This window comes from Alosa alosa, chromosome 8, assembly GCF_017589495.1.
Source record: "Alosa alosa isolate M-15738 ecotype Scorff River chromosome 8, AALO_Geno_1.1, whole genome shotgun sequence".
NCBI classification, from domain to species: Eukaryota; Metazoa; Chordata; class Actinopteri; order Clupeiformes; family Clupeidae; genus Alosa; species Alosa alosa.
Window position 1 is genome coordinate 33,799,294 of NC_063196.1, and position 27,953 is coordinate 33,827,246.

Here is a 27,953-nt window from a genome sequence, read left to right on the forward strand (position 1 = left end):
CACCACAACATTTTTCATGTGCCGCCCCATTTTAACAGATTATCAGCCTGGTTCTCTGGTCCGCCGTAACTATTGTGAGCAAAGTAACTGTGCTTGCTGTGATTTCCCAGCGGTGAACCTTTGTCCTCATTGTCAAGATTAACTCATTGAATGCCAAGCTGTTTTCGGAAGCTTTGTCCTAGAGTGCCAGCAATCTAGACCATTGTTGATGATTTTTGTACAGCCACAGCATATTCTGTGTTACAGCTATAAACACATACAATGGCTCGTTTAAAAAGGTGAGACTTTAAGCTCTCAGTGGGTGCAAACCGTGTATTTCTACACGACTCTGTTCCTGAGAAATCCCAAGCTAAACAGTGGCTAGTTTTCATCAAAATCGCTGTTTTTTTTTCTTCTAGAAATGGAGATATAACGTCTTTCATGAAATATTAAAGTGTTGCCTGTAAACTTTCCGGGAAGTGATCAGCGAGACTGCCACCTAGTGATAGACCCACGAAAATGGCCTGGTTTTGAGATGACGTGCATACGTCACTGATTCGACCCAAAGCGGCAACCGAGTTATGATAAAATGTCCAGATAAAATGTCCAGATTGTGCGTGTTCATTAGTTTTCGATCGTCATATATTTCATTTCCATTCATCACAGAGTTCCCAAAATCACATATAAGGTGTGTTAGAGTGTCTAGTTTCGTAATTTAAAAAAAAAGCTAAAAACGTAATATTACGTTTTTGGCACTCAACGCATGGGAAGGAAAAACGTAATATTAAGTTTTTGGCCCTCAATGAGTTAATGAGAGTAAAAGAGGGCCAGTGAATAGCTATTTTCAAAATTATTGTGGAATTCAGAAATAACGTCAGGATCCAAATTATTTCTGAACACTGAACATTTTTACCCTCCAAAAATCTGTCTAAATCGCCCCCAAAAACTCAGCAAAATCAGCTTAATGAGAGTAAGAATGTGACCAAACCATGTTTAAATAGTGATTTTGAATGTTGAAAATGTCAGATATGGACTCAACATCTCCAGTAACCCCTAAAAACATACTAACATTGTCCATTTTGGCCAAGCAGCTCTTATAATATGATCAATATAGGTGATTATGCCAATTTATGCTAATTAGCTCAATTACACAAATTGCCCAACATATGCAAATTAGCATCCAGCAGTTTCTACATGCTGGGAACCCATACTATATATTTCCATCATAAAACTTTGGTGTACTCAACATTTCCGGGTCCACAACGGGGCTCTATGGGCTGTCCACCGGACTACCAGCACAATGTTGAAAATCTTTTTCTAATATTCTTTGTTGTACCGGAACAACACCCCCGTGTGCAAACTGAACAACTGATGAGGAGGCTTGCAGAATGTCTGTGTTGTCCCTGAGGAGACAGTTCCCATTCCCTTGCCTCACCTGGTGCTTCAGAAGTAGGTGCTTCTATGCAACTTTAAACTGGATAGCATTAGGGTTGTTATTGCAGCCTCCCCTGGCCCTAATGGCAGCAAAAAACAGCTCAAGATGGTCCTGAAATTCCCCCAGAATTTTTTTTAATTTGTTTGATGCGATTTCCTGTATTCTGGTGCATTTTGGGGATGGCCAATACTAAATTCAATCAGATTCATAGCCTACATCCTGATTTGTTGATATTGAGGCAATGATTCCATGCAAAGGCTTGGGCTTCAGGGCCCCCTGACCCCTTGGGCCCATGGGCCTGGGCCCGGTAAGCCTGTGCAGTAATCCATCCCTGAATGAGTCCGATTACGCAGGTTTTTCTTGTACCAGCATACAAGGGTTTCCCCCCACCATCCCTTAGACCGAAGAGATATTCTTCAGCCTTGTGGAGAAGTGCTTCAGCACGGTCCTTGTTGTGTACTGTGATTGGGGCTTTATAACCCTTCGCAAGTGGATTTCTGCTGTTTAGGATATCAAAGGCAGCATCTACTGTTCAGGAATTCTACCGTGTGTTCAGACCCTTTAAAGGAACACGCAACCCAATGTTAGTAGTAATATACAGTATGTTCTTACCTTAACTTTCACGAGTTGAGTCATACCTCTCCCATGTCAGTACGTGCACTCAAGCGCTCTGGTGCGCGGCGTGAATGTGTTAGCATGTTGCTATGCTAGCGGGCTCAGACGTAGCCAGACATAGAAGTAATCAAAAACATCCACGTTTTCCCGACTTAAATACAGTTACACGAGTAGTTGATTAAAATGTCTACGGTCAAACAACATGAAACGTGGCGATTTTCCAAGTTTAATAAACAGGAGAACTACAATGTTTGGCGCAATAGCACTTGGGAGTACTTCGACCTAGCGTAGTAATATTAATCAACACCTAATTGTAGATCCTATCCACCACAGAGTATAGAATCCATGCTTGATCGACCCCTCAGCCTCCCCCTCCCCTCTAAGTGAGAGAGAGGCACACACACACACACACTAGAGATGCGCTGATAGGCTATTATTTCAACCATAACTGCATAGCAAAACTCATCATCCATCCGCCATCCATCAGCACCAACGTTTTTTGACCAATTTTCAAAACAGCACCCGCCACCATCCGCTGGTTGTTTTAATGTAGCCTATGGGTGATGCAGCGCTGCTGATGTGAGGCTAGAAAGCTCTTGCCTGTTCTAGAAAGACTGATCCAATGCAGCAAATATATTAAAAGGCTAAAGTCCTACATTGGTAGCCTGGCGGGCCATCCTATATCATTGAAATGTATAGTCTGGAATAGAGCCATTCACCTCGCTTAATCCAAGGGGCGGGCAGAGAATTGTCTTTCAAACTGCCTAGGCATGCAATAGGCCAGCGCTACGACCATCTCCGTATCCGGGTCGGCAAACGGCAAATACATCCTTCTTCGAAAGGAATGACTTAAGTGCATTGTGTTGCTCAACTTTCAAAGAAAAGCACAAGTCCAACTTCTCCAAAGTTGACACCAACGCCGATTCAAACAACCGCTCTTCGTTCGCCATAGCCACCTTCCTTGTTGTTCACCGTCGCAGGACTGTCGTTATCCTGTTAAGCCCGCCTTAAGACTCTCTAACAAAATAGAGCGCTGTGATTGGATAACATCGACGGTGTTAGCCAATAGAAATTCATATGGTTTGCTACTAGACGTACAGGCTGAGCAAATTAATTTGCCACCGCTAGGGTGCGTCTAGATTTCTAGGCTACTACATTGGCTATGTTGTAGCCTATCCCCAGAATATCAGCAGCAAACTCAGTCTCTGTCTCGCAAAACAGTCTCCAAATAAAACGCACATCTTTGTTTGTGCATGTTGCCTATTCTGCCAGCTTGTGCAAATTTATCATCCAAAATGCTTGATTGCAACATTTTCATGTTCCACATCAGCATTTTTGTTCAGTGAATCTTTTGTAAATTGCTTTACAATTACCGTCGGGCCTATAGGCCTACTGCTTGGCTTGCCTCAGCTTCGGTCTCGTCCTTTTACAATTGCATCATTGTAATAAAAAACGCAATTTGCCACATAATTTCAACATGCTGCTGACCTACTAATTAATGCCTATTGTACTTTATTTTTTTGCAAAAAGAAAGAAATCCTTGATAAAAATAACAAGTCATTCACATTATAGGCTACTTTACGCACCGTCATGTCAGGGTGACACTATGACAAGCCTGTTCTGAAGACTCCCATTCATTTTGACTGCACGGGAAGAGATTGCGTCTTTTTCAGACAGACAGCGCAATTAATTTTATACCAGCAGTCCAATCGGACTAAACGCCTCGATATTAAAGAAACGCCGACTCCATTCATTCTGAAAGTCCACTGCCCAACAGTGCAACATGCATGTTCACATTTTTAGTAACAACCGCCAACTTGCTTGCTTGCCTTACACATCTAAGTTTTCCGACTACTTTTCTTACCTTCTTTTTCCGTTGGATGTTATAGAGTTTGTAGAAGTTTTAGCTCTTACGTTCTGAACATCTCGCACTGCCATCGCCCAATGTCATTTCGGAGTCATATCACTCTCTGTCTCTCTTTTAAATGCCTATTCCCTGAATGGTAGGCTACAATTACTAGTGTTTTATATATAGGCTAATATCGAAACAAAATAACCCAGCCATCTAGGATATAACACAGGTTGAAGTCAATGTGAAGTTGGTTCTGTTTAGGGAGGTGAATGTGTGTAAACATCTGTAGATGATTCAGAAATGGCATCGGAAGACAAGGAGTGAATAGTGGCAAGAGGCAAGCCGAAGGCTGCTGACAGGGCCCGACGCTATTGTAAAGCAATTTACAAAAGATTCACTGAACAAAAATGCTGTTGTGGTACATGAAAATTTAGCTAAAAATGTGGAGAATGCAATCAAGCATTTTGGATGATATATTTGCACAAGCTGGCAAAATAGGCAACATGCCGATGTGCGTTTTATTTGGAGACTGTTTTGCGAGACAGAGACAGTTTGCTGCTGATATTCTGGGGATAGGCTACAACATAGCCAATGTAGGACTTTAGCCTTTTAATATATTTGCTGCTTTGGATCAGTCTTTCTAGAACAGGCAAGAGCTTTCTAGACTCACGTCAGCAGCATCACCCATACATTAAAACAACCTACGGATGGTGGGCGGGTGCTTTTTTGAAAATTGGTCAAAAAACTTTGGTGCTGATGGATGGCGGATGGATGATAAGTTTTGCTATGCATGTGCCTCTCTCTCACTCAGAGGGGAGGGGAGGCTGAGGGGTCGATCAAGCATGAATTCTATACTCTGTGGTGGATAGGATCTACAATTAGGTGTTAATTAATATTACTACGCTAGGTCGAAGTACTCCAAAGTGCTATTGCGCCAAACATTGTAGTTCTCCTGTTTATTCGCTTGGAAAATCGCCACGTTTCATGTTGTTTGACCGTAGACATTTTAATCAACTACTCGTGTAACTGTATTTAAGTCGGGAAACCGTGGATGTTTTTGATTACTTCTACGTCTGGCTACGTCTGAGCCCGCTAGCATAGCAACATGCTAACATATTCGCGCTGTGCACCAGAGCGCTTGAGTGCACGTACCGACACGGGAGAGGTATGACTCAACTCGTGAAAGTTAAGGTAAGAACATATATTACTACTGACATTGGGTGGCGTGTTCCTTTAACTGAGGTAAGTGGAGCTCTTCATCACAGTAGACAAGGGCGTCTGCCACACTAGAACTCAATACCTGAGCTGCCAGGTTCACTTTCATTTTTTGTTTTTGCTACTCAGTATGGGCCATTTTCAACTTGTTGCCCAGGCGTAAGCCCTCGTCCTCCTGCAATTTATTTAGATGTGCTAAATACTGCCATTTTATTTTCCCTCCATCAGGAGTCTGAAAAACACCACCATCCGCTAAGGCATTTCGGAAGAGCTTGATCATATGGCATGCATCCAACAACACATGGATATTTTGCGAGGGATCAGCAGGGTGAGGAAAAGAAGCTTCCATGTGTGGAACCTGAAGCTTGGCTCCCAGCTCCTTAAACATGCTAAAGTTGCATGCTGTGCCATCACTGGTGAGGGACACTACACGCACACCAGTAGCATGGAGCCGGTGCAAGCATTCCCTCATCATATTTGCTCACTCTTCCCCAGTCAAACCATTGATGAGGAAATAGGCAACAGGGATCTTCCAAGAATCTTCCAAGATTCATTAATGGACACCGTCATGACCACTAATGCCTCTCTGGCTTCAGGTAAGGAGTAGTTTACTTGGCCACTACCTACATCCACATAGCCCTGAATTTTACCCCCAGAATATTCTACCTGCTTTCTAATGCACATCTCATCCATCATGAGAGAACAGATAGTTTCTTTACCCTGTTTTTTATTGTCCTCCACATGACACCGAAGTGCAGAAAAGGATGCCTTGGTAAATCCAGGACCTGCATCCACCGAGTTGTACCAGCTCCGGATGGTTTGGGGGTGTGGAAGGACGAGATCGAAGGACTGGCGCACATACTCGTAAGCCTTAGCAGAATAGAAGTGTAAGGTTAAGGCAAATGTTCTTAATTGTTCTGAAATTCTAATAGACGTCCTATTCCTTGTAACTCTCAACAGCATTTCCATAGGCACACCAGATATGGAGCCCTCTAGAAGCTCAGCACACGGAGAAGAAATAAGCGCTTTCTGCTTCAACTCAAGGATGATCGAGGATAGACTGTGAACTTTTGTTTTTTAATCTGTTAAATCTGTCATTTTGGACCTTTATCCGTTTGCGGCATTCTTGGAGTTTACATTCCACCACATTTACCTTGCGTTTCAGTGTTTGTGGTGAATCACTGACTATGTATGCATGGTCTAGAAGAACATTGGATGTCTCTGTTGTGCTAGGGTAACAATAATCATGTACCACAATGTGCTCATTGCCCAGTTCCTCTTCCACGTCACCCATACCTGCCTCCTCTGCATCAAAATCAAAATCCTGCTCCACGTCATCCATACTCTCCTCGCCCCCACATCATCAATAATAGCCTTTCCCATCGCCAAACCCTCCTGTTCATTATCAGTGACATCCTCGGCCAAAAAGGCCGAGTGCAGAGTATATGTTGCACAAATGATGAACTCATTAATAAAAGATTCAAATTAATAAAAATGTAGTTTGCTGTAGATTTTCTGTTCAAGGCCTATAGTGTGATGTAAATTTTTAGGATAACACAATGGGAGTCATTGAGTAGGATCACAGACTTTGTATACACCAATCATTTACTTTGCCTAATGCTTTGGACTGGTATTCAAATCCTTCAGTGTGCAGGTGCACAATGTAAGACTTGCAGCTTGTTAACCTTACACTTATAGGTTGTTGAAATGAAGTCATGCAAATGAAACAACTTACCTATAGAAGTCCACACCTTGGCATTCAGGTATATTGCGGTTTGAGCAATTAATTGCTGAGTATCCAGGCATTTTAAATGTCTGCAAGTCTTGTAACTATGATCATGTGACACTATGCAATCTGGATGTGGAACTATTCAGGTAACACTACATCTATTTAAAGCAGGTGTGAACAGGGGCTATTGGCTGTAGGCTTAATTAGTCTGATTAGATATTTCATTGCAGGCAGCATGATTTCAATAAAATGCACCATAATTGTCTCTGAAAAGCAAACCAATAATCAGACATTGATTGTCATAATTACTAGGAGACCATTATAAAAAAGAACCAGACAGATAGAGAAAGAGATTTATTCATCCCGAGGGACATTTTATGACTACAGAGATCTGGTAGTATTTTGATGCCATTGTCGAGTCTGCTTATCAATGCGATTCCTTATCGATTCACATATCGATTCCTGTACCATTTGCTGAACACTTATAGGATGGCTTTGAGAGTTGTTGGCTTTGAATGTCTAATTTAAAGTGGTTTTAGAGAATGAATATCAAGTGTGCAATATCAATACAGAAGTTGAATGCTTTAAAAATTTCTAAAAAAGTAAACATTTCTAAAACAAAGCTTTGTATTGGAATCGTTAGTGGAATCGTTAACGTGTGGATGTGTACGATTCTGATGGATCGGAACGTTTGAAACCGATTCCTAACCGATACCTGGAACCGATTCCCAAGCCTATTGGTTTGTTGTGGCCGATACCGATACGATAACCGATATTATTACTCTTGAAAAAAAAATTGTGAAAAGTGATTTGCGGAAAGCATTTTATAAGCATAATTTTAGGTTGAGTTTCAACTGCGGGTAACTGAATAAAGCTGCAACTCCTCAGACTGTATCTTATGTCTGTCTACTCTGTTGCGCACAACCTGCTGCAGCAGAAATGAAAGGAGTTAGCCCCGAAGGTTTTAATAACTTATTAACCTGTCTGGAACTGAAGCATGAATGGTTAGCATAATTCTAGGTAATACAAAACCCAAGCTAAAGTAATGCAAATAGAATACTAAAACACAACTTAGAACTAAGCCTACTTACGTACTCATCCCACTAACAAGTTTTTTTTTTTGTTTCTCCAACCAGCGCGGTAAAGTGCAAACACACCAGCACAAGACGGCTCTAGATAGGGCTGAGCTCCGCTCTGTTAAGGTTAAATGGCAGATCATTCACGAGAGGATTTTGAGATGCACAGATTCCCAAATGAACGCATATCCACAGATTTTGTTAGAGTGGTGAAATAGTCACACCGCTGACATTATATTGAGGAAAAAGTATAGCCAACCAAGCTCAAGTAGCTCAGTGTAGCCAGACGGACCTTACGTAGGCCTAAATTAGGACTTTAAAAAGTTTCGGCGCAAATTATCGGCCAGAATTCTGTTATCGGACGATAATAATATTTTCATTTTTTCACTTATCGGCTAGTAATATATCGGCCGCCGATATATCGTGCATCCCTAATATTTTCTTTGTATTAGTTTAGTCCCCACATAATAATCTCATACAATATTAAACTAGGCTGTATGTCTGAAGTTTGGAGCGTAATCCAGGTAGGCCTACAAGTCGCTCATCGTCTTCCAGGAAATGTAGAGAAATGGTTTACCACCATGCACACGCGACGGAGCTCATGCCCAACTCGAAACTCGTGCATGAGCTGTCAATGAAGCATCTACCAATCAGCATGTGCAAACTGGTGCCGGAAGTTGCAACCATGTAACGCCATGTTTTCAAAGATGTCAGCGGCCAAATGCCATGCTAACTGGCTGAAGCTAACCCTCCAAATCCTGACCCCCTGGGGTGGACGACCGGACATGGATGGCTGGAGCCGGAGTCCTGACTGGAGCCGGAGTCGGGACTGGAGCTTGAGCCAGCGTAGGAGTATGACTCAGGGCTGGAGTTAGAGCAGGATCTGGAGCCTGGCCTGAGGCCGGAGCCGGAATCGGAGTCGAACTCGAGACTGGAGCAGGAGCTGGAGCAGGAATCTGATGCGGGACTGGACTGGGGACTCGAGTTGGAGCGGGGACTGGAGTCATGGAAACAGGGAGGTTAGGAACAGGAAGGGACCAGAAGTTGCAGAGCCGGCACAGGAGCGAGGCGAGGAGCCGGGACTGGAGAACGTCGGGGAGCCGGGACTGGAGTGAGGCCCGGCCATTCCTCCCCAGAGGACCAAGTGAAGAAAGGTGAGATCGCACACAGGGACTGAGTAGTTCCAAAAGTATTTTTAAAAGCTGAAAAAACGATTACATAATATAATAATAATAATAATAAGCTTTATTTGTATAGCACCTTTCATACACAGAATGCAGCTCAAAGTGCTTTACATTTGAAGCATGTAACACAATAATAGTCAGTCAGTCATTATCAAATCACTTTTCTTTGCTGTTTATGATCTACTCAGCAACACATCAAAAATATAGAAAATGACATCATAAGACTGGCAGCCTTAACCCTCTTACCCCCCCCACAAGCACGCCATATGGCAACTGTGGCAAGGAAAAACTCCCATATTCCAGGAAGAAACCTTGAGCAGAACCTGACTTAATAGGGGGAGCCCATACAGGCCACATAAACAATGCCAACCTTCCCCAGAGGACCAGCAGTCTTTCAAAATACTGGGGAACCTCTTAATGGGGAGTCGGGTTGCTCAGAAGGCCGACTTTCCAAAATCCTTGTAGGAGACGGGATAGCAAACCAAACCAAACACTTGCCTGCTTGATCGGTAGTTTGGTCGGTCATTCTGTAACCGTCGGCTGTAGAGAGCTGGACCGAGGCGCAGGGCAAGTCGAGGCAGGGCGAGTTTGAGGAAAACCGTCATTTTTAATGCGATGAATCGTACAGCAAACCACGTAACAACATCAATGACTGACAGGGGACTGAGGGGAGACAGAGGGTTTAAATACACAGGGGCTAACAAAGCACAGGCGAACAAGGAACAAGAGACAGTTGGAAACCATAATTAAACTAACAAGGATCAGGTGAGGGGCGGAGACACAGGCACAGGGAACAGAAACACATGGCAAAACAAAGGAGCCCATGGAACAGGACACAGGAAGTAAACAAAGCAAACAGGAAGACACAAGAGGAGCAGACATGAAGGAAAACACTAAACAGGGAAAACAAAACACGACAGGACCCTTACAGTTGCAGTTCAAGTTCTAATTTCAAGAAATTACTCAGAGTTCTAAGAAAACCCTCATCATGTTGTGGTTGAAGTCATTGAGACTTGAATTCATATTGATTTAAAAATTGGTTTAAGGATGTTTGATATTTTGGTATTTAGTATTGCCTGTACCCCCACTGTGTGTCTGCGTGTGTGTGTGTGTGTCTGTGTGTGTGTGTATATAAGTATAAGTATATATACTTTTTTGATCCCGTGAGGGAAATTTGGTCTCTGCATTTAACCCAATCGGTGAATTAGTGAAACACAAACAGCACACAGTGAAGTGAAGCACACACTAATCCCGGCGGCGCTCGGGGAGCAGTGAGGGGTTAGGTGCCTTGCTCAAGGGCACTTCAGCCACAGCCCACTGGTCGGGGCTCGAACCGGCAACCCTCCGGTTACAAGTCCAGAGTGCTGACCAGTGGGCCACGGCTGCCCCAATATAAGTATAAGGGACTTTGGAGTGAGAGACTAATGACAGCCTGCATGGGAGTCAGACTAGCGAGTGTGCAGGAAGCTGCAGGTGTGTGCAATTGAACAGCCTCCTGCCCGCTTATTTTTGAAAAACAATGAATACGCTACTGCCATTCTCCCACGTCATGAATTCAATTAAACATGTTTGATTAAAATGCACCACTGCCATTCTCCCACGTCTATGAATTCAACTAAACATGTTTGATTAAAATGCACCACTGCCATTCTCCCACGTCTATGAATTCAATTAAACATGTTTGATTAAAATGCACCACTGCCATTCTCCCACGTCTATGAATTCAATTAAACATGTTTGATTAAAATGCACCACTGCCATTCTCCCACGTCTATGAATTCAATTAAACATGTTTGATTAAAATGCACCACTGCCATTCTCCCACGTCTATGAATTCAATTAAACATGTTTGATTAAAATGCACCACTGCCATCCTCCCACGTCATGAATTCAATTAAACATGTTTGATTAATCTGCCAAAATAAACCACAGAGCAGCAACCATTAAGCAAAATCGTAAAGAGAAAAGTGTAATATTTAGTTTGCAATCGTGCTCATTAGAAAAGTTTTAAATACCTTTCCTAAATGCCTTCTTTTCACGACTACGGTGTCAAAATGACCTGAGCCCATACTTCATTTAGGCTATTTTACATATTGGCAATAAGACAATGTTTACATTTAAATACATACAGTAGTGAACTGCCTTGTTTGGTACAGATTTGAAATCTTCCATAATTGTGCACAGGATTGTGGGTGTTCCAGGCACGCAGAGGATACACACATGCCAGATGGCCTCGATGGAGGGGAGTGAGGAACCAGTGATGCGTTGGGCAGTTTTCACCACCCTCTGCAGTGCTTTTCGGTCGGAGACAGACCAGTTGCCAAACCATACTGTGGCGCAGTTGGTGAGTAAATGCTCTCAATGGTGCAGCGGTAGAAGTTCACCAGGATCTGAGGAGACAGGTGGACCTTTTTTAGTCTCTTCAGCAAGAAGAGACACTGGTGAGCCTTCTTGATCAGGGTACAGGTGTTGAGGGTCCAAGAGGTTTTTGATCAGGGTACAGGTGTTGAGGGTCCAAGAGAGGTTCTTGATCAGGGTACAGGTGTTGAGGGTCCAAGAGAGGTTCTTGATCAGGGTACAGGTGTTGAAGGTCCAAGAGGTTCTTGATCAGGGTACAGGTGTTGAGGGTCCAAGAGAGCTTCTTGGAGATGCGGACACCAGGAAACTTAAAGCTGGTGACAGGCTCCACCTCGGTCCCATTAATAAGGATGGGGGTGTGTGTGCTAGCTTTTGACTTCCTGAGTGTCTCACGGAAGTGGACTCAGCAGTGGACATTTCAATTCAATTCAAACCCTTTATTTATCTCCAAGGGACAATTTAAACAGTATCATAGAGTAGAACAGACATACTGATGTAAGAACAGTAGGTATAGATGTTTCAAATGCACTAGAGTGCAGTTCTGTGCTGATTTGTGCATCTTGCACAGTGAAAGGGCAATGCTCACCTACATGCCACAGAGTTTTGGAGGCTTCTGCACCCTCTTGACTCTGGTCTAGGCCTGTTCACTAATCCACCCCCTACCTCAGCTATACACATACCCCACCTGTTCACTAATCCACCCCCTACCTCAGCTTCCCTTTACACACATACCCCACCTGTTCACTAATCCACCCCCTACCTCAGCTTCCCTTTACACACATACCCCACCTGTTCACTAATCCACCCCCTACCTCAGCTACCCTTTACACACATTCCCCACCTGTTCACTAATCCACCCCCTACCTCAGCTACCCTTTACACACATACCCACCTGGCTGTAAACACATCAAATCTTTTCAATAATTTGTCCTTTGTTGCTATCTTCTGTATTTCTGTATTTGTATGAAAATTAAAAAAAACTATTAAACATATTTTTGCATGACTATTATACAAAATGTGTCATTCCAAAAGTCCAACAGGCCAACTTTTGATGCCTTATATTTTTAAAGAAACAGGCGCACAAATGGGACTGAACAGACCTCTTCTCTAGGCATGATACATGAAGGGGACTCCACATGCAGATTTCAATAATAATAAAGTCAGTTTATTAAAGCATAATAATAATAATAATAATAATAATAATAATAAATAAGAATAAAGAATGCAAAAGTGTGCTGCAGGTCAGTGTAATGACAGACAACCAAACATGTGGTGCAAAGTCAGTCTAGGGATATAAAACAAACAAAAAAAATAGGTAAAAAATCCCGGGAGGAGGAGAGCAGCAACAAGTACGGAATGAATGGGCCTTTCATAGCCCCATCAATCCCTGGCCAATCAGACACACCTGGTCGGGTCACCTGTGCCACACAGGAAGACACTGTGAACAAACAAGCGCACAGCCGCCACCAGGGGGAGACAAGGAAGGCCCGCCAGGGTTGTTGCATTGGGCAGTCTTATGCAGATGTCACTGAAAACAGAAACGAAAGTGTACATGAGATTTGGCAATCCGGTTGTTAAAGGACAATTCTGCACATTTTTTTAACTACATTTTAACATTTTAACATCTGTAGGTCTGTTTTCCTAGGGTCACCGAGTGTTTAAAAAAGCGAGAAACCAGGCAAGCTACAAAGCTAGCCTAAGGGAGTAACTCTTCAAACCGCTCTTTTGACCTCTTAACATAGTAAGAAAATGGCTACAAGTCAAGTCAAGTCAAGTTTATTTATATAGCACATTTCATACACAGAGGTCATTCAATGTGCTTTACATAAACAAAACCAAACAATAATAACAAATAAAAGCATAGAAGGGCAATATAGTCAAAGAATAGTTAAAAGGTAAAGATCATAATAAAAAGAAAACATAAAACACAAGGTAAAAACATTTAAAAATAAAGACTAATTAGTAAGCAAAAACAAAGGCAAAAGTAGTAAAAAAAAGTAATATAAAGTAGAATAATTATCGAGGCAGATTCAGAATTTGTAACTCGGCACAGTTAGCAGCTGAGAACAGTTTGGTCTTAAGTCTAGATTTAAAACTGGCTACAGTTGGGGCCTTTTTAATGTCATCCGAAAGTTGGTTCCACAGCTGAGCCGCATAGCAGCTAAAAGCTGCTTCACCATGTTTAGTTCTAACTGTAGGTTTTACTAGCAGGTTTTTCACCTGGGACCTGAGAGGACGAGAAGGTGTGTACTGCTGAAGCATGTTTGACAAGTATTTTGGTCCTGCTCCATTTACTGATTTATAAACAAGCAATAGTGCTTTAAAGTCAATTCTGTGACTTACTGGAAGCCAGTGCAAGGACTTAAGAATTGGAGTAATGTGGTCAATTCTTTTAGTTTTTGTTAGAGTCCTAGCTGCTGCATTTTGTATCACCTGAAGCTGTTTAATAGTCTTTTTAGGAAGGCCTGTGAACAGTCCATTGCAGTAATCAACCCTGCTGGAGATAAATGCATGAATGAGTTTTTCTAAGTCATGTTTTGACATCAGCCCTCTGAGTTTGGCAATATTTTTGAGGTGGTAAAAAGCTGATTTAGTTATCGCTTTCATGTGGCTGTTGAAATTTAGATCACTGTCAATTAATACACCAAGATTTTTAACAGTATCCTTTGCCTTCAACCCTTTTGTGTCAAGGAGAGTGGCAACCCTAAGTCTTTCCTCATTTTTACCAAATATAATTACTTCCGTTTTTTCTTTGTTCAGCTGAAGAAAATTTTGAGACATCCAGGTGTTGATTTTTTCTATACACTGACACATAGATTCAAGAGGACCATAGTCGTTTGGTGATAGAGCTAAGTAAATTTGTGTGTCATCTGCATAGCTATGATATGAAATCAAATTATTTTGAATGATTTGTCCAAGTGGGAGCATATAGAGGTTGAATAATAGTGGCCCCAAGATCGACCCCTGGGGAACACCACAGGTCAAGGACGCTGATAACTATGCCTGTAAATCCAACCCAGTGTTCTAGTCTGTGTAGTAAAATATTGTGATCAACAGTGTCAAATGCTGCACTAAGGTCCAGTAGCACTAGGACTGATGTTTTACCTGAATCTGTGTTGAGGCTGCATGTCATTGAAACTTTATTGAGAGCTGTTTCAGTGCTGTGATTTGCCCGAAAACCAGACTGAAAGTAATCAAAATACCCATTTGATGTTAGGAAGGTGGTTAATTGATTAAAGACTACTTTTTCTATAATTTTGCCAATAAAAGGTAGATTGGATATGGGCCTGTAATTGTTTAGCATGGAGGCATCCAGGTTATTCTTCTTGAGAAGTGGCTTTACAACAGCTGTTTTCAGTAACTTAGAAAAGTGCCAGACAGCAGTGATACATTTACAATTTGAAGGACATCCGCCGCTATGAGGTGAAAAACAGTTTTGAAGAAATTGGTAGGCAGAGTGTCTAAGACACATGTGGAAGAGCTGAGATTCTGTACCGTTTTTTCAAGTGTTTCGTAGTCTATCAAGCTGAACACTGACATCAAGTTTAGTTTCCCTCTGTTTGTTGCTGGAAGTTCAGGTTGTTGAATTTGTAATTGAGCAGATATGTTGAGTCTGATTTTGTCAATTTTACAGGAGCTATGCAACACTACTTGGTTACTTACGAGACACCGCTGGCTACTGTATGTGTAATTCAAAAACCTCATGTCAACTTTAGTGAGTCCAGTGCATTATCACACATGGCCATCCCACTAAATTCCCAGTTAATTAGTGTATTTCGCGGTGTGTAAGAAAGGGGTCTATAAAAGTCCATCAAGTCTATAAAAGTCCATCAAGATATGTGACTGCATGTACAAACACAAGTCTAATACTGTTTTCTCACACTATTTGAGTTATACAGTACACGCACAGTGCTGTCTCGTAAGGAACTGACTCGTATGCTGTCCCGTGACACTCGCCAACTGTCCTGCGCCACTGTCCCGTGACACTCGCCTACTGTCCTGCGCCACTGTGACACTCGCCTACTGTCCTGCGCCACTGTCCCGTGACACTCGCCTACTGTCCTGCGCCACTGTCCCGTGACACTCGCCTACTGTCCTGCGCCACTGTGACACTCGCCTACTGTCCTGCGCCACTGTCCCGTGACACTCGCCTACTGTCCTGCGTCACTGCCCCGTGACACTCGCCTACTGTCCTGCACTGTTACACTCGCCTACCGTCCTGTGCCACTGTCCCGTGACACTCGCCTACTGTCCTGCGCCACTGTGACACTCGCCTACTGTCCTGCGCCACTGTGACACTCGCCTACTGTCCTGCGCCACTGTCCTGTGACACTCGCCTAATGTCCTGCGCCACTGTCCCGTGACACTCGCCTACTGTCCTGCGCCACTGTCCCGTGACACTTGTCTACTGCCTTGCTGCACTCAGCTACTGTCTTGTGCCACTTGCCAACTGTCCTGCACCATTGTCCTGTACTACTCACTCACTGTCCCGCACCGCTGTCCTGTACTACTCACTCACTGTCCCGCACCGCTATCCTGTACTACTCACTCACTGTCCTGTACTACTCACTCACTGTCCTGTACTACTCACTCACTGTCCCATGTCACTGTCCTGTACTACTCACTCACTGTCCCATGTCACTGTCCTGTACTACTCACTCACTGTCCTGTACTACTCACTCACTGTCCCGCACCACTGTCCTGTACTACTCACTCACTGTCCCATAACACTGTCTCATGACTCGTGCCACTTGCCTACTATCCCATTCTACTTGCCAACTATGCCAACCGTAACTGTAAACCTAACCCCAAGGAACATTTGGCAAGTGGCACAAGACAGTAGGTGAGTGGTGTGGAACAATATAGGAGATAGTAGGTGAGTGGTGCAGGACAGTAGGTGAGTGGTGCAGGACAGTAGGTGAGTGGCGCAGGACAGTAGGTGAGTGGTGTGGGACAATATAGGAGATAGTAGGTGAGTGGTGCAGGACAGTAGGTGAGTGGTGCAGGACAGTAGGTGAGTGGTGTGGGACAGTAGGTGAGTGGTGCAGGACAGTAGGTGAGTGGTGCAGTAGGTGAGTGGTGCAGGACAGTAGGTGAGTGGTGTGGGACAGTAGGTGAGTGGTGCAGGACAGTAGGTGAGTGGTGCAGGACAGTAGGTGAGTGGTGCAGGACAGTAGGTGAGTGGTGCAGTAGGTGAGTGGTGCAGGACAGTAGGTGAGTGGTGTGGGACAGTAGGTGAGTGGTGCAGGACAGTAGGTGAGTGGTGTGGGACAGTAGGTGAGTGGTGCAGGACAGTAGGTGAGTGGTGCAGGACAGTAGGTGAGTGGTGTGGGACAGTAGGTGAGTGGTGTGGGACAATATAGGAGATAGTAGGCATGTCACCAACAACAGTACAGAATAGTTTTTGCTCCTACTGCTACTGGGTTGAGTGCCATGGGACAGTAGGGGAGTGGCCTACTGTTATTATTATTATTATTATTGTTATCATCATCATCAATTCATTTTGCTATAGGTTATACACACATTGCACATCTCTCTTGAATTAACACCTCTCTTAATCAGATTAAACAAATTCAATATTATAACTTATGAATATCTAATATCTGGAGAACTCTTGTTTTAGAGTCGCTTACAATTGTTTTATACCTCATTTAAACCATAAGATGCGTTTTAGCTAGCAAATCTATTGTATCACATTCATCTGCAGATTAAATTTGATTACACAAACCTGTCTGATAACCCCCAGCAGGGGCGGAGTGGGGCACTAAAATCCACCGGGAAAATTCTGAAGGCACCGGCCCCCCTTCCCCTCCCAACACCCCCTTCAAACACGCACACATCAATAGCACAAACAAAATATATGTCAATTTAAAATTGGCTACGTATAGGCTACATTTGGAGAAAGGAACTGTAGTGCTAATGCAATACAACAAGCCTATCAACCACAAACCAGGCACTTTCAATAAATGTGTAAGGAACTAGATGTTTAAGTGCAGTATAAAAACAGCTTTGTGGGTGGATGGGAATTTCAAGCTGGGTATCATAGCACTCCAATAGTTGCCCGTATACATTTAAAAAAGGCCTAGCCACAGACAATGTCAACCTAATAACACATGGAATTGAATAATTGAAAAACCAGGCACTTTCAATAGGTAGATTAAAGTAGGCCTATAAAGGCTTACATATAGACAGTTCCAACGAGTTCCACAAACCACTTATCAGCCTGAGTGGCCCATTAATCAGGGTCATGCCATTAGACAAGGGGCCGCTCATTTATCCCCCTACACTTCTGTAAATAGACTTGACCTGCAATCTGTTCATTGGATAAACCAGAAACTCATTCCCCATTCCCAGGAGGCTTTGCTCCATTCTAGCCTAGGCCTGCGTTAATTAAAGAACAAATAAACAAATTAAATTGTATTTTTTTTTTATTTGTGACCATTAAAGTTCTGTAACACCTGAATAAGACAAAAATGAATTAAGATAAAAAATTAAGGCTAGTCTTCACATAAATCAGCATGGTAGAGATGAGTGTGCAGGGTAACCATGAATAACATACAGACAGTGAGTGGTATAAATATTGGTTGGACTTAATATAACTTTAAAGTGTAAATCTTTGAGATTTTCGCGGAAAAGTTTATAAGTATGTCTCATGTAGCCTACAACGCAGGGCCGCGCTAGAAGTTCTGTGGGCCGGCCCACCAGGAAAACTCCCGATCGTCCTGATTGCCACTCTGCCCCTGATCCCCAGTGTCAGTTAGCTGTATAAGTATATATACTCTTTTGATCCCTTTTGAAATTTGGTGTCCGCATTTATCCCAATCCGTGAATTAGTGAAACACAGTCAACACACAGTGAGGTGAAGCACACACTAATCCCGGCGCAGTGAGCTGTCTGCAACAACAGCGGCGCTCGGGGAGCAGTGAGGGGTTAGGTGCCTTGCTCAAGGGCACTTCAGCCGTGCCTACTGGTCCGAAGCGCTAACCAGTAGACCACGGCTGCCCCCTAATATGCCCCCACGTATGACGATGCTAATTTACATTGACAACAGCGTTTTTACAGATGCATGTACATGTAGCCTACTTTAGATCAATTACAAGTGTTCTGAATTGACAGTCTTGCCCATTGGCATAATATTTAATGTTAAATCAACTTTAGAATGCTTTGCTCAATTGCTAGCAAAATGATTATGCTAGCGGCAATCACAGAAGATAGCCATGTTTAGGCAATAGTAAGCCAGAAAAGTGTGAATAAACCACATGAGGCACCAAAAATATGGCGCAGGGTAATATATGGCGTTCTATTTTTTTCTAATCAAATCAGATTTGCAAATATACACATCATAATATGAAATTGTTGTGGGCAAAGCCACTCATCTCACCTGCTTTCCCCGATTTGGAATCTTCGTTTTACTCTCTGCTCGGTACCTTCCGTTTCTGGATTCTTTGAGACAATGCACAATAATGTAAACATATTGAGAAGTGAAACGTGAAAAATGTGTTGTATGACACGCTAAATGACTTATGATACGCTAACGTCATTATACGCCATTTGATGATATCAGGCTTATACGCTAACGTCATTATACGCCATGTGATGTCAGGCTTATACGCCATTTGATGATATCAGGCTCATACGCTAATGTCATTATACGCCTTTTGATGATATCAGGCTTCTACGCCATTTGATGATATCAGGCTCATACGCTAATGTCATTATACGCCTTTTGATGATATCAGGCTCATACGCTAATGTCATTATACGCCTTTTGATGACATCAGGCTAGCGACAATGTCCACTAGCACAGAACAATACAACAACATTAAACCTCATCAGTCACTACTGTGGTGCCTACAGATCAGTGTCTTACCGATACAAGTCAGATTGAGTTTGGATTCCCAGCCTGTTGTTTTGCATTTGATCAGGCTTGATGTTCCCGCTTTCCTCTTAAAACCATGTTCACACTCGTAACGCATTGTGTGGTTCACTGGAAACACGGTCTGTTCTATCGGCTTGGTGTGCTCCACCTGAGGGGGAGGGCCACAACCTACAGAGTACAGAGAGTCAGTCAGATGACAAACAATAAACAGTAAAGACCACAACAGTGTTATTACATTATGGTGAGATTTTACCAGTTACTGCTGACTAGGCTTTATATACACATTTTATACACATATAGGACACCTCGGCGGCCGTTATTCCTTACTTACTGGGCTATACAATAACTGCTGTTATTACTGGGCTATACATTAACTGCTGTTATTACTGGGCTGGGCTGGACTTGAAGTATGAGCATTTTTTCAAATTGATTATTATAGCACCACCTATCAGTGCAGTACCTCATGGTTTGGGGTCTGAGTAGAGATGATTATTACAGGGCCACCCATCAGTGCAGTACCTCATGGTTAGCACCACCCATCAGTGCAGTGCCTTATGGTTTGGGGTCTGAGTAGAGTTATTATAGCGCCACCTATCAGTGCAGTACCTCATGGTTAGCACCACCCATCAGTGCAGTACCTCATGGTTAGCACCACCTATCAGTGCAGTACCTCATGGTTTGGGGTCTGAGTAGAGATCGAGGTCTGGGACCACATTATCAAGTTTCACATTCCTAGGCCTTACGGTTTTTGCTGCATAAAGTTCCTATAACCCTTTTTTCCGAAGGTCGGACAGGACGGATTTGGAGATTATTAGGTTACTCTAACCGCAGTTCCTATAAGTCTTTCAGCTTCTACCTCAGGGCAGGGTCTTTTCCCTTTGCATAGGAACCCTTAGTGACCTAGGTCTACGTAAAATCTGCACTGCCTGTGTAAGCAAAATATACAAAAATATACTAGCCTACCGTCAGAGAATTTATTAACGAGAATGAACGGCATGCAGAACGCAACTCTGCTCCAGTCTAGGTCCAAATGGATGGTAAACAGCCTTGTGCATTGGCATGTTCACTTGATATCACTTGACATGACGTCACTTTCTGTTGCAGTTGGCCTGAATGTAGGCCTACATTATAGACCAATACAACTGCCTAATGTTAAAGCTACTGTAGTTAAACTTCTCCGTCATTTCAGTTTCATTTGCCCTGTCCTTGATCTCTGATCTCTGTTTATGCTATAATTTAAGGTGGCATAAATAGACACTAGGTGGTGCTAAAGCACTAGGAAGTTTGCCCTTTATCAACGAAAATGCTAGCCTAGAAATCTAGACGCACCCTAGCGGCGGCAAATTAATTTGCTCAGCCTGTACGTCTAGTATCAAACCATAGGGATTTCTATTGGCTGACGCCGTGGACCTCATCCAATCACAGCGCTCTATTTTGCTAGAGAGTCTTAAGGCGGGCTTAACAGGATAACGTCAGTCCTGCGACGGTGAACAACAAGGAAGGTGGCTATGGCGAACGAAGAGCGGTTGTTTGAATCGGCGTTGGCGTCAACTTTGGAGAAGTTGGACTTGTGCTTTTCTTTGAAAGTTGAGAAACACAATGCACTTAAGTCATTCCTTTCGAAGAAGGATGTATTTGCCGTTTTGCCGACCGGATACGGATATGGTCGTAGCGCTGGCCTATTGCATGCCTAGGCAGTTTGAAAGACAATTCTCAGCCCGCCCCTTGGATTAAGCGAGGTGAATGGTTCGATGCCAGACTATACATTTCAATGATATAGGATGGCCTGCCAGGCTACGAAAATGCCCTTTTGAAACTTTTTTTTTTTTTTTAATTATTAATATTATTAAGATTTTACTGAGGTCGGTTTTGAAATGATCTTTTGAAAACCTGAGCCATTAAAAACGACTGAAACAATGCCCCGAAATGAGTCACCTCCTTGCGCACACCCGACCAGCCTATCTCTCTTCCTTTGTCACGTGAACTCACGCGGTCGCGCGCAGGGCACGCCAGATGCGCAGCACCATAACAGTTCAGTAAGCGTCTTCAGATAGCAGGCATGGTCGCTGACAGGCTGCTTCTCCCGTGCCCCATCCAGGGGCGGATCTAGAGATTTTTTCCTGGGGTGGCGAAGGGGTGGCATGAGGTTCCTGAAGGGGGGCCATGGACATTATTCAAAACTTAAAATTCTACGGATTTCATTGAAAATGTTTTGTTCCCTACATTACATTACACGAGGTGGGAGGCAAATCGGAGATGTAGCTGGCGTTTTGGATGATGTGGGTCTTAATATTTGAATTTCTTTCTCTGTGTAATCACTATACAGTCTGTGTAGTCTGTACTTAAATTATACAGTGTCAAAAAGCAATTCTAGGGGGGTTTGGAGGTATGTTCCCCCAGAGAATTCTTTTAAAAAATGACCCCTCAAATGATTTCTTCTAGTTAGTTTTGAGGGAATATGGATACATTTATAAAATAAGCCATAAATAGATTTAGGTTATATGGATTGAAACAAGATTCTGATGATTTGGGGGTATTTTTAAAACATGACCCCTCAAATGATGTCTTCTAGTGAGTTTTGAGGGAATATGGACAAATTTAGTCATACAAAATAAGCCATCGGTAGATAAAAAAAAAGAATATTAATATCCAACACTATCTAACTGCCTTTTCCAAGTATGTAGTCTAAATTACTGAAACAATTTGTGAAATAAGATACCAGAGACACTAGGCAAATATGTATAGGCCTGTCATGCAGTTGGTAGCACCATACATAGGTTAGGCTATTGCAAGGCTTAAAGCAAGGACATTTTCTGTGCCTTTAAGTTAGGCTATTATTTTTAAGACCTAATATTATATAGATATTATAATATTGTGATATCAAATAATGTTTTTGCTCAGAACGAACCTAAATGGAAATCAGTCTCCCTCAGTCCCTGATCTTTAGTGCCAAATGTTACGTTTTGCCATTCACAATTTAGGCTACTCACTCACTCACAAAGTGGTGAATAAGGAAGTACATGTATACTGTATTAAAGTACCTTTATAAATATCCTATTAAAACGACCTCAAACACGAGTGAACAAGCAACATGTTAATTTCTTGAGGACACAAACTCCTGTGCTGGCCTCAGCTTGTTGGTTCATCTACAGTACCAGCAAATTATTGAAATCTATCACCCAATGAAACTGGAAGATTTAACTGGAATCTAAGCAATTACATCTCATGCACAACGCTTCATATGTGATGTGCTTTCAAACGTCTAGACTAGTAGCCTACTCTGAGTAGGGTTTGTTTGAAAATAGTAGGCTACTTTTACTTATTGTGATTGAGTAGAATTTCAGTCATGTAACTGTAGGCTACTTTTACTTGTGTAGATTGATTCACACTATATATGAAAAGAAAGGGTAAAAAAAACGCAACCGCCACCAGCTTGACACCGATTAGATATTCTAGTTTGATTTGACATGTCGACCAAATTTGGATAGTCATAGATGCTGGGAAAGTGGATGCATGACAATTTTGAGAACCCGTGTTGAATCATCACGTGTATGGGTTGACATTGACAGCAGTATTTAGGCTACAATCAAATGTTATAAACTAGCGACACACACAAATAGACTTTAAACGTTAAACGTTAAGCTACGCATGAGCATGCCCTTATTATCTGACCTGACCATCATCAAAAAATTCGATGAGACAAAATCTTACGGATGTAAATGACGTAGCCTAACAGTGAGGTTGTTGCCGGGTTAACTGATGGACTGACTATGGGTCTGATTATGGACTTTTTCGACTTGGTGGTCAAACTTACCACTTCGTTGTAGGCCTACAGACAGTTGACACATAGTTGCATGCACTGTGCAATCTGCTGCCAATGGTGAAATTTCACGGGGGTCACTGCGCTGATGGTGATGGGTGAAACCATTGTGAGGGGGCGGGGGATTCTAAATCGGCGATTTCTGTTTGAGAGGAGTTTGGTGCGGGTTTCACACCTTCTCACAGTCCAACATGTATGAACATAAAATATACTTAAAAAAATATTATCTGATTTATAAATGGGGTGGCAACAGGGGTGGCAAGACTGTGTCCCAGGGGTGGCAGTTGCCACCCTTTGCCACCCCGTAGATCCGCGCATGGCCCCATCAGCCAGGTAACATACAGATCAAGCAAAATCTTACAGTTTGCCCTCTAAGCCCAACATGTAATAATTTTGTTGTGCAGTAAAATGTCTCATTCAGCACCAAACAAGCATTTTTGCCGACTGGTCACCTGATAAACTAGTTAGATAAAGCTAGATAAAGTTTTACGCTGTAGCCCAAATCAATGACAGATAACGTGACGACCACATACAAATAATTTCGGTAGATTTTGCAAATGTATGTGTTAAGAAGAACGTTTTCTGTTGTATATTTTTTGTTAGGCAACATGTATTAACACATTCATTTGTGACAGAAGAAACAGGAAGTTTCCCATTACCTGTGAAAAATGCCCATCTGCATTCATGTAATGACAACAGTTAGTAGCCCACCATAACTCCTTCTCGTACTGTTTGGTCTCTTTATCGTCTTACAGATCAAGTACAATCGTACAGTTTGCCCTCTAAGCCCAACGTGTAATCATTTTGTTGTGCAGTAAAATGTCTCATACAGCATCAAACAACTAAGCATTTTTAGCCGACTGGTCACCTGATAAAGTTTTACACTGTAGCTCAAGTCAATGACAAATAACGTGAGGACGACCACATAGGCTACAAATAATTTCGGTAGAGTTTGCAATTGCAAATCTATGTGTTAAGACGAACGTTTTCTGTTGTATAGGTTTTGTTAGACAACATAAATTAACACATTTTGGTCTCTTTATTGTCTTAATTGTATATTGATTTACTAATTGCAGCACAAGTCAAATTTCATTCAACATGTGCGTGTAAATTGTAAATCGCCACTGGCTGTGGGTCTTTAAGGGCACTTATTTGGATGTGCAGTGGCCAAACCCATGAATAAACATAGTGAAATAACATTTTGCACGGTAGAAACATGATATAAATGGGTACACTGTTCAAGCTCTGCAATTCCATGCAAAACGAGATACTGACAGACATTCACTAATACCCATACATCAGAAGACTTTGACAAGATTTCTGAAAGAGTCTTTTAATTAATGCCCCTATGCACGTTTTACCTCAAAAGACTACAATCTTTCAAGAATCTTACCCAAATCTTGTCAAAGTCTTCTGGTGTAAGGGTGGCTTAAGACATTTAGCCCAGCAGCAATCTATCTAAAACCTTTTGGAAGAACCAATCGTAATGTGTTGAAAAATATTGAAATTGAGGGAAGTTGATATGGCGTAAACTGTATGTTTGAACTCTATGATAGGGCGGATAAAACATTACACATGTCCCACTTTTGCTGAAATAATTTCTGAACAGTTTGGTTCAAACTGGACAGATGTAGGTTAAATATGTTTGAACTGTCCTGGCTCTCCCCTACTTTAAGCAAAGTCCTATATCGGGCAGAGCTGTGTGTGCGCAAGGCTTTACGACACCAACCTCGCTCCAGCTGTGAGATCACATGATGGGCACAATGTATTCGCAACACACCACATGATTGGCACAATGTATTCACATGTCAACTTCTGGTGGCGAAAGGGGCGGTATATGTGTAGACGCCTGTCATCTTTGTGTTACAAACTAACGCCATACATTTCTATGGGAGATCCTTTGAGTGCTGTGTCTCCTCATTAAACGTTTCCAATGGACAGTAGTTTCCTCAACTCGCTTACATGCCTGCTGACTGTCAGTAGCCAATACAAATCATAACAAATCCACAAAAATACCAGATGTTATTTATTACTTCGGTGACAATAAAATGAAACATCAATGAGCTCTCTGGAATTATTCCATTTGCCAAACGGCATTACGTTAATCTGATTACTAACTTTGATACATTAATCTGATTACTAGTGTTACTGTTTACCAGCATGCTTGCTTTCTCCGACTGATTTATCACAGTTGTTTTCCACATAAAATACGGAACATGTCCAGCATCAATTGACATAATCAGACTCAACATATCTTCTAAAATAATCTTTCCAAGATTATTTACAATCAGAAACAAAATCACCAACAGAGCAGCTTTTAGGGGCAAAAAACACCAACAGAGCAGCCAGCATTTCACTGACGTTATCAAGCACAGTAACAGAACAGAGTTTCACACTCACAAATAAACAAAGAAGTGAATACATACTTGTTGTGTAGCTATACTGAAGAAGTCCGATGAGCACTGCATCAAACATAGAAATGAAAAAAATAACATTTAGTTTTTGTTAAATATACAGTACAAATGTCATGAACATTTCATGGTGTCCATTAATCAGTAAGGGGGCACAACATTATTTAATAACAAATGAATAATTATTATAAATAATAATAAAATACATATTAAATGTGTGCTCCTCTCTGCAACCGCATTACAGTGAAATACTTGGCATTCCAGGCACACATTGGCAATGACCGCACACACAGCATAAACTGCACATTGTGGTTTATGCTACCTGTAAGTAATAAGTAAAAGAGACCAAACACTCTGCTGCCACATTCTGACCAGAGACCAAACACTCTGCTGCCACATTCTGACCAGAGACCAAACACACTGCCCTATTCTGACCAGAGACCAAACACACTGCCCTATTCTGGCACATCAAATATTTTGGATGATTTGCAACAGTCTCACCCTATATCCAGACACACTCATTAAGATACAGATACAACAGTCAACTCTACAGTCAACTCTAGTAGTCCAGACACACTCATTAAAATACAGATACAAATACATTAGTCAACTCTACAGAACAACAGTCTCACCCTATATCCAGACACACTCATTAAAATACAGATACAGTCAAGTCTACAGCACAACAGTCTCACCCTATATCCAGACACACTCATTAAAATACAGATACAGTCAAGTCTACAGCACAACAGTCTCACCCTATATCCAGACACACTCATTAAAATACAGATACAGTCAAGTCTACAGAACAACAGAATCTGCACAAAGGAGGTGAGGAGCATATTTTGTTAGATGGTCTCATCTTTCACAAGGAGGTGAGGAGCATATTTTGTTAGATGGTCTCAACTTCTGAATATATTACAGAGGGTGAACAGAAGACCAATGAGACAGAAGCCAACTGCTTAGAGAAACAAGGCTTATCTTTGATCATAACACTGAAGTTACTCATGTTTACAATAATGTCTTTGGAAGGAAACACACACACACACACACACACACACACACACACACACACACACACACAGATGTCACTCACCGAGCAGCTGAAATGCTGAAGGAATCTCCATGTTGTGCTGATGCTGACTGACTCTGAGCTTTGTGAGCCTCATCTTTTAATCTCTCCATTTCCTGTGTTCTCACCTCATATGGCCAATCAGAAGAGGTCTGACGTCTGACATAGCGTACATGGGCGGAGAAAAGACAGAGAGAGAGAGAAGGAGTGTGTGTGTGCAATACATAAGGGGGGGGCTATGAGTGTGTGTGTGCATAAGGAGGGGGCTATAGCTATGAGTGTGTGGGCATAAGGAGGGCTATGAGTGTGTGTGTGTGGGCATAAGGAGGGGGCTATGGCTATGAGTGTGTGTGTGTGCATAAGGAGGGGGGGGCTATGAGTGTGTGTGTGGGCATAAGGAGGGGGGGCTATGAGTGTGTGTGTGGGCATAAGGAGGGGGCTATGGCTATGAGTGTGTGTGTGTGGGCATAAGGAGGGGGGCTATGAGTGTGTGTGTGGGCATAAGGAGGGGGGCTATGGCTATGAGTGTGTGTGTGGGCATAAGGAGGGGGGGGCTATGGCTATGAGTGTGTGGGCATAAGGAGGGGGGGGGGGCTATGGCTATGAGTGTGTGTGTGGGCATAAGAGGGGGGGCTATGAGTGTGTGTGAGGGCATAATGATGGGGGGGGCTATGGCTATGAGTGTGTGTGTGTGGGCATAAGGAGGAGGGGGGCTATGGCTATGTGTGTGTGTGTGGGCATAAGGAGGGGGGGGGCTATGGCTATGAGTGTGTGTGTGGGCATAAGGAGGGGGGCTATGGCTATGAGTGTGTGTGTGTGGGCATAAGGAGGGGGGCTATGGCTATGAGTGTGTGTGTGTGGGCATAAGGAGGGGGCTATGAGTGTGTGTGTGGGCATAGGGGGGGGGCTATGGCTATGAGTGTGTGTGTGGGCATAGGAGGGGGGGGGCTATGGCTATGAGTGTGTGGGCATAAGGAGGGGGCTATGGCTATGTGTGTGTGTGGGCAGGGGGGGGGGCTATGGCTATGAGTGTGTGTGAGGGCATAAGGAGGGGGGCTATGGCTATGAGTGTGTGAGGGCATAAGGATGGGGGGGCTATGGCTATGAGTGTGTGTGAGGGCATAAGGGGGGGGGCTATGGCTATGAGTGTGTGTGTGTGTGGGGATGAGGAGAGGGGGGGGCTATGGCTATGAGTGTGTGAGGGCATAAGGAGGGGGGGGCTATGGCTATGAGTGTGTAATGGCATAAGGAGGGGGGGGGCTATGGCTATGAGTGTGTGTGTGGGCATAAGGGGGGGGCTATGGCTATGGGGGGCTATGGCTATGAGT

The 27,953-nt window shown here is 42.9% G+C and overlaps 1 protein-coding gene across 2 annotated transcripts; it reads right to left on the bottom strand.

Moving 5' to 3' along the window:
- Nucleotides 1-12,586: 12,586 nt before the first annotated feature.
- Nucleotides 12,587-26,686, bottom strand: LOC125299419 (interleukin-15 receptor subunit alpha-like). Of its 2 annotated transcripts, XM_048250688.1 has the most exons (5): nt 26,650-26,686; nt 25,569-25,604; nt 19,314-19,490; nt 18,825-18,886; nt 12,587-12,971 (listed from the first exon to the last, which is right to left on the bottom strand). In XM_048250688.1, the coding sequence occupies exons 1-5, from the start codon at nt 26,678-26,680 to the stop codon at nt 12,969-12,971; spliced, it is 309 nt and encodes a 102-aa protein (XP_048106645.1). In that variant the 5' UTR covers nt 26,681-26,686; the 3' UTR covers nt 12,587-12,968. The 2 variants fall into 2 exon arrangements, with proteins under 2 accessions (XP_048106645.1, XP_048106644.1); XM_048250687.1 differs by lacking the exons at nt 25,569-25,604; nt 26,650-26,686 and adding an exon at nt 21,312-21,560.
- Between the last annotated feature and the right edge of the window lie 1,267 nt (nt 26,687-27,953).

What these genes read in the sequence shown, in the direction of transcription:
- LOC125299419 (XM_048250687.1), bottom strand. Translation starts at nt 21,465, where the DNA reads ATGCCACCCCTTCGCCACCCCAGGAAAAAATCTCTAGATCCGCCCCTG. An exon ending in CGTGCCCTGCGCGCGACCGC is followed by an intron (nt 19,491 to 21,311) that starts GTGAGTTCACGT and finishes TGTACTCTGTAG; the next exon opens with GTTGTGGCCCTCCCCCTCAG. An exon ending in ACTCAATCTGACTTGTATCG is followed by an intron (nt 18,887 to 19,313) that starts GTAAGACACTGA and finishes ATTGTCTCAAAG; the next exon opens with AATCCAGAAACGGAAGGTAC.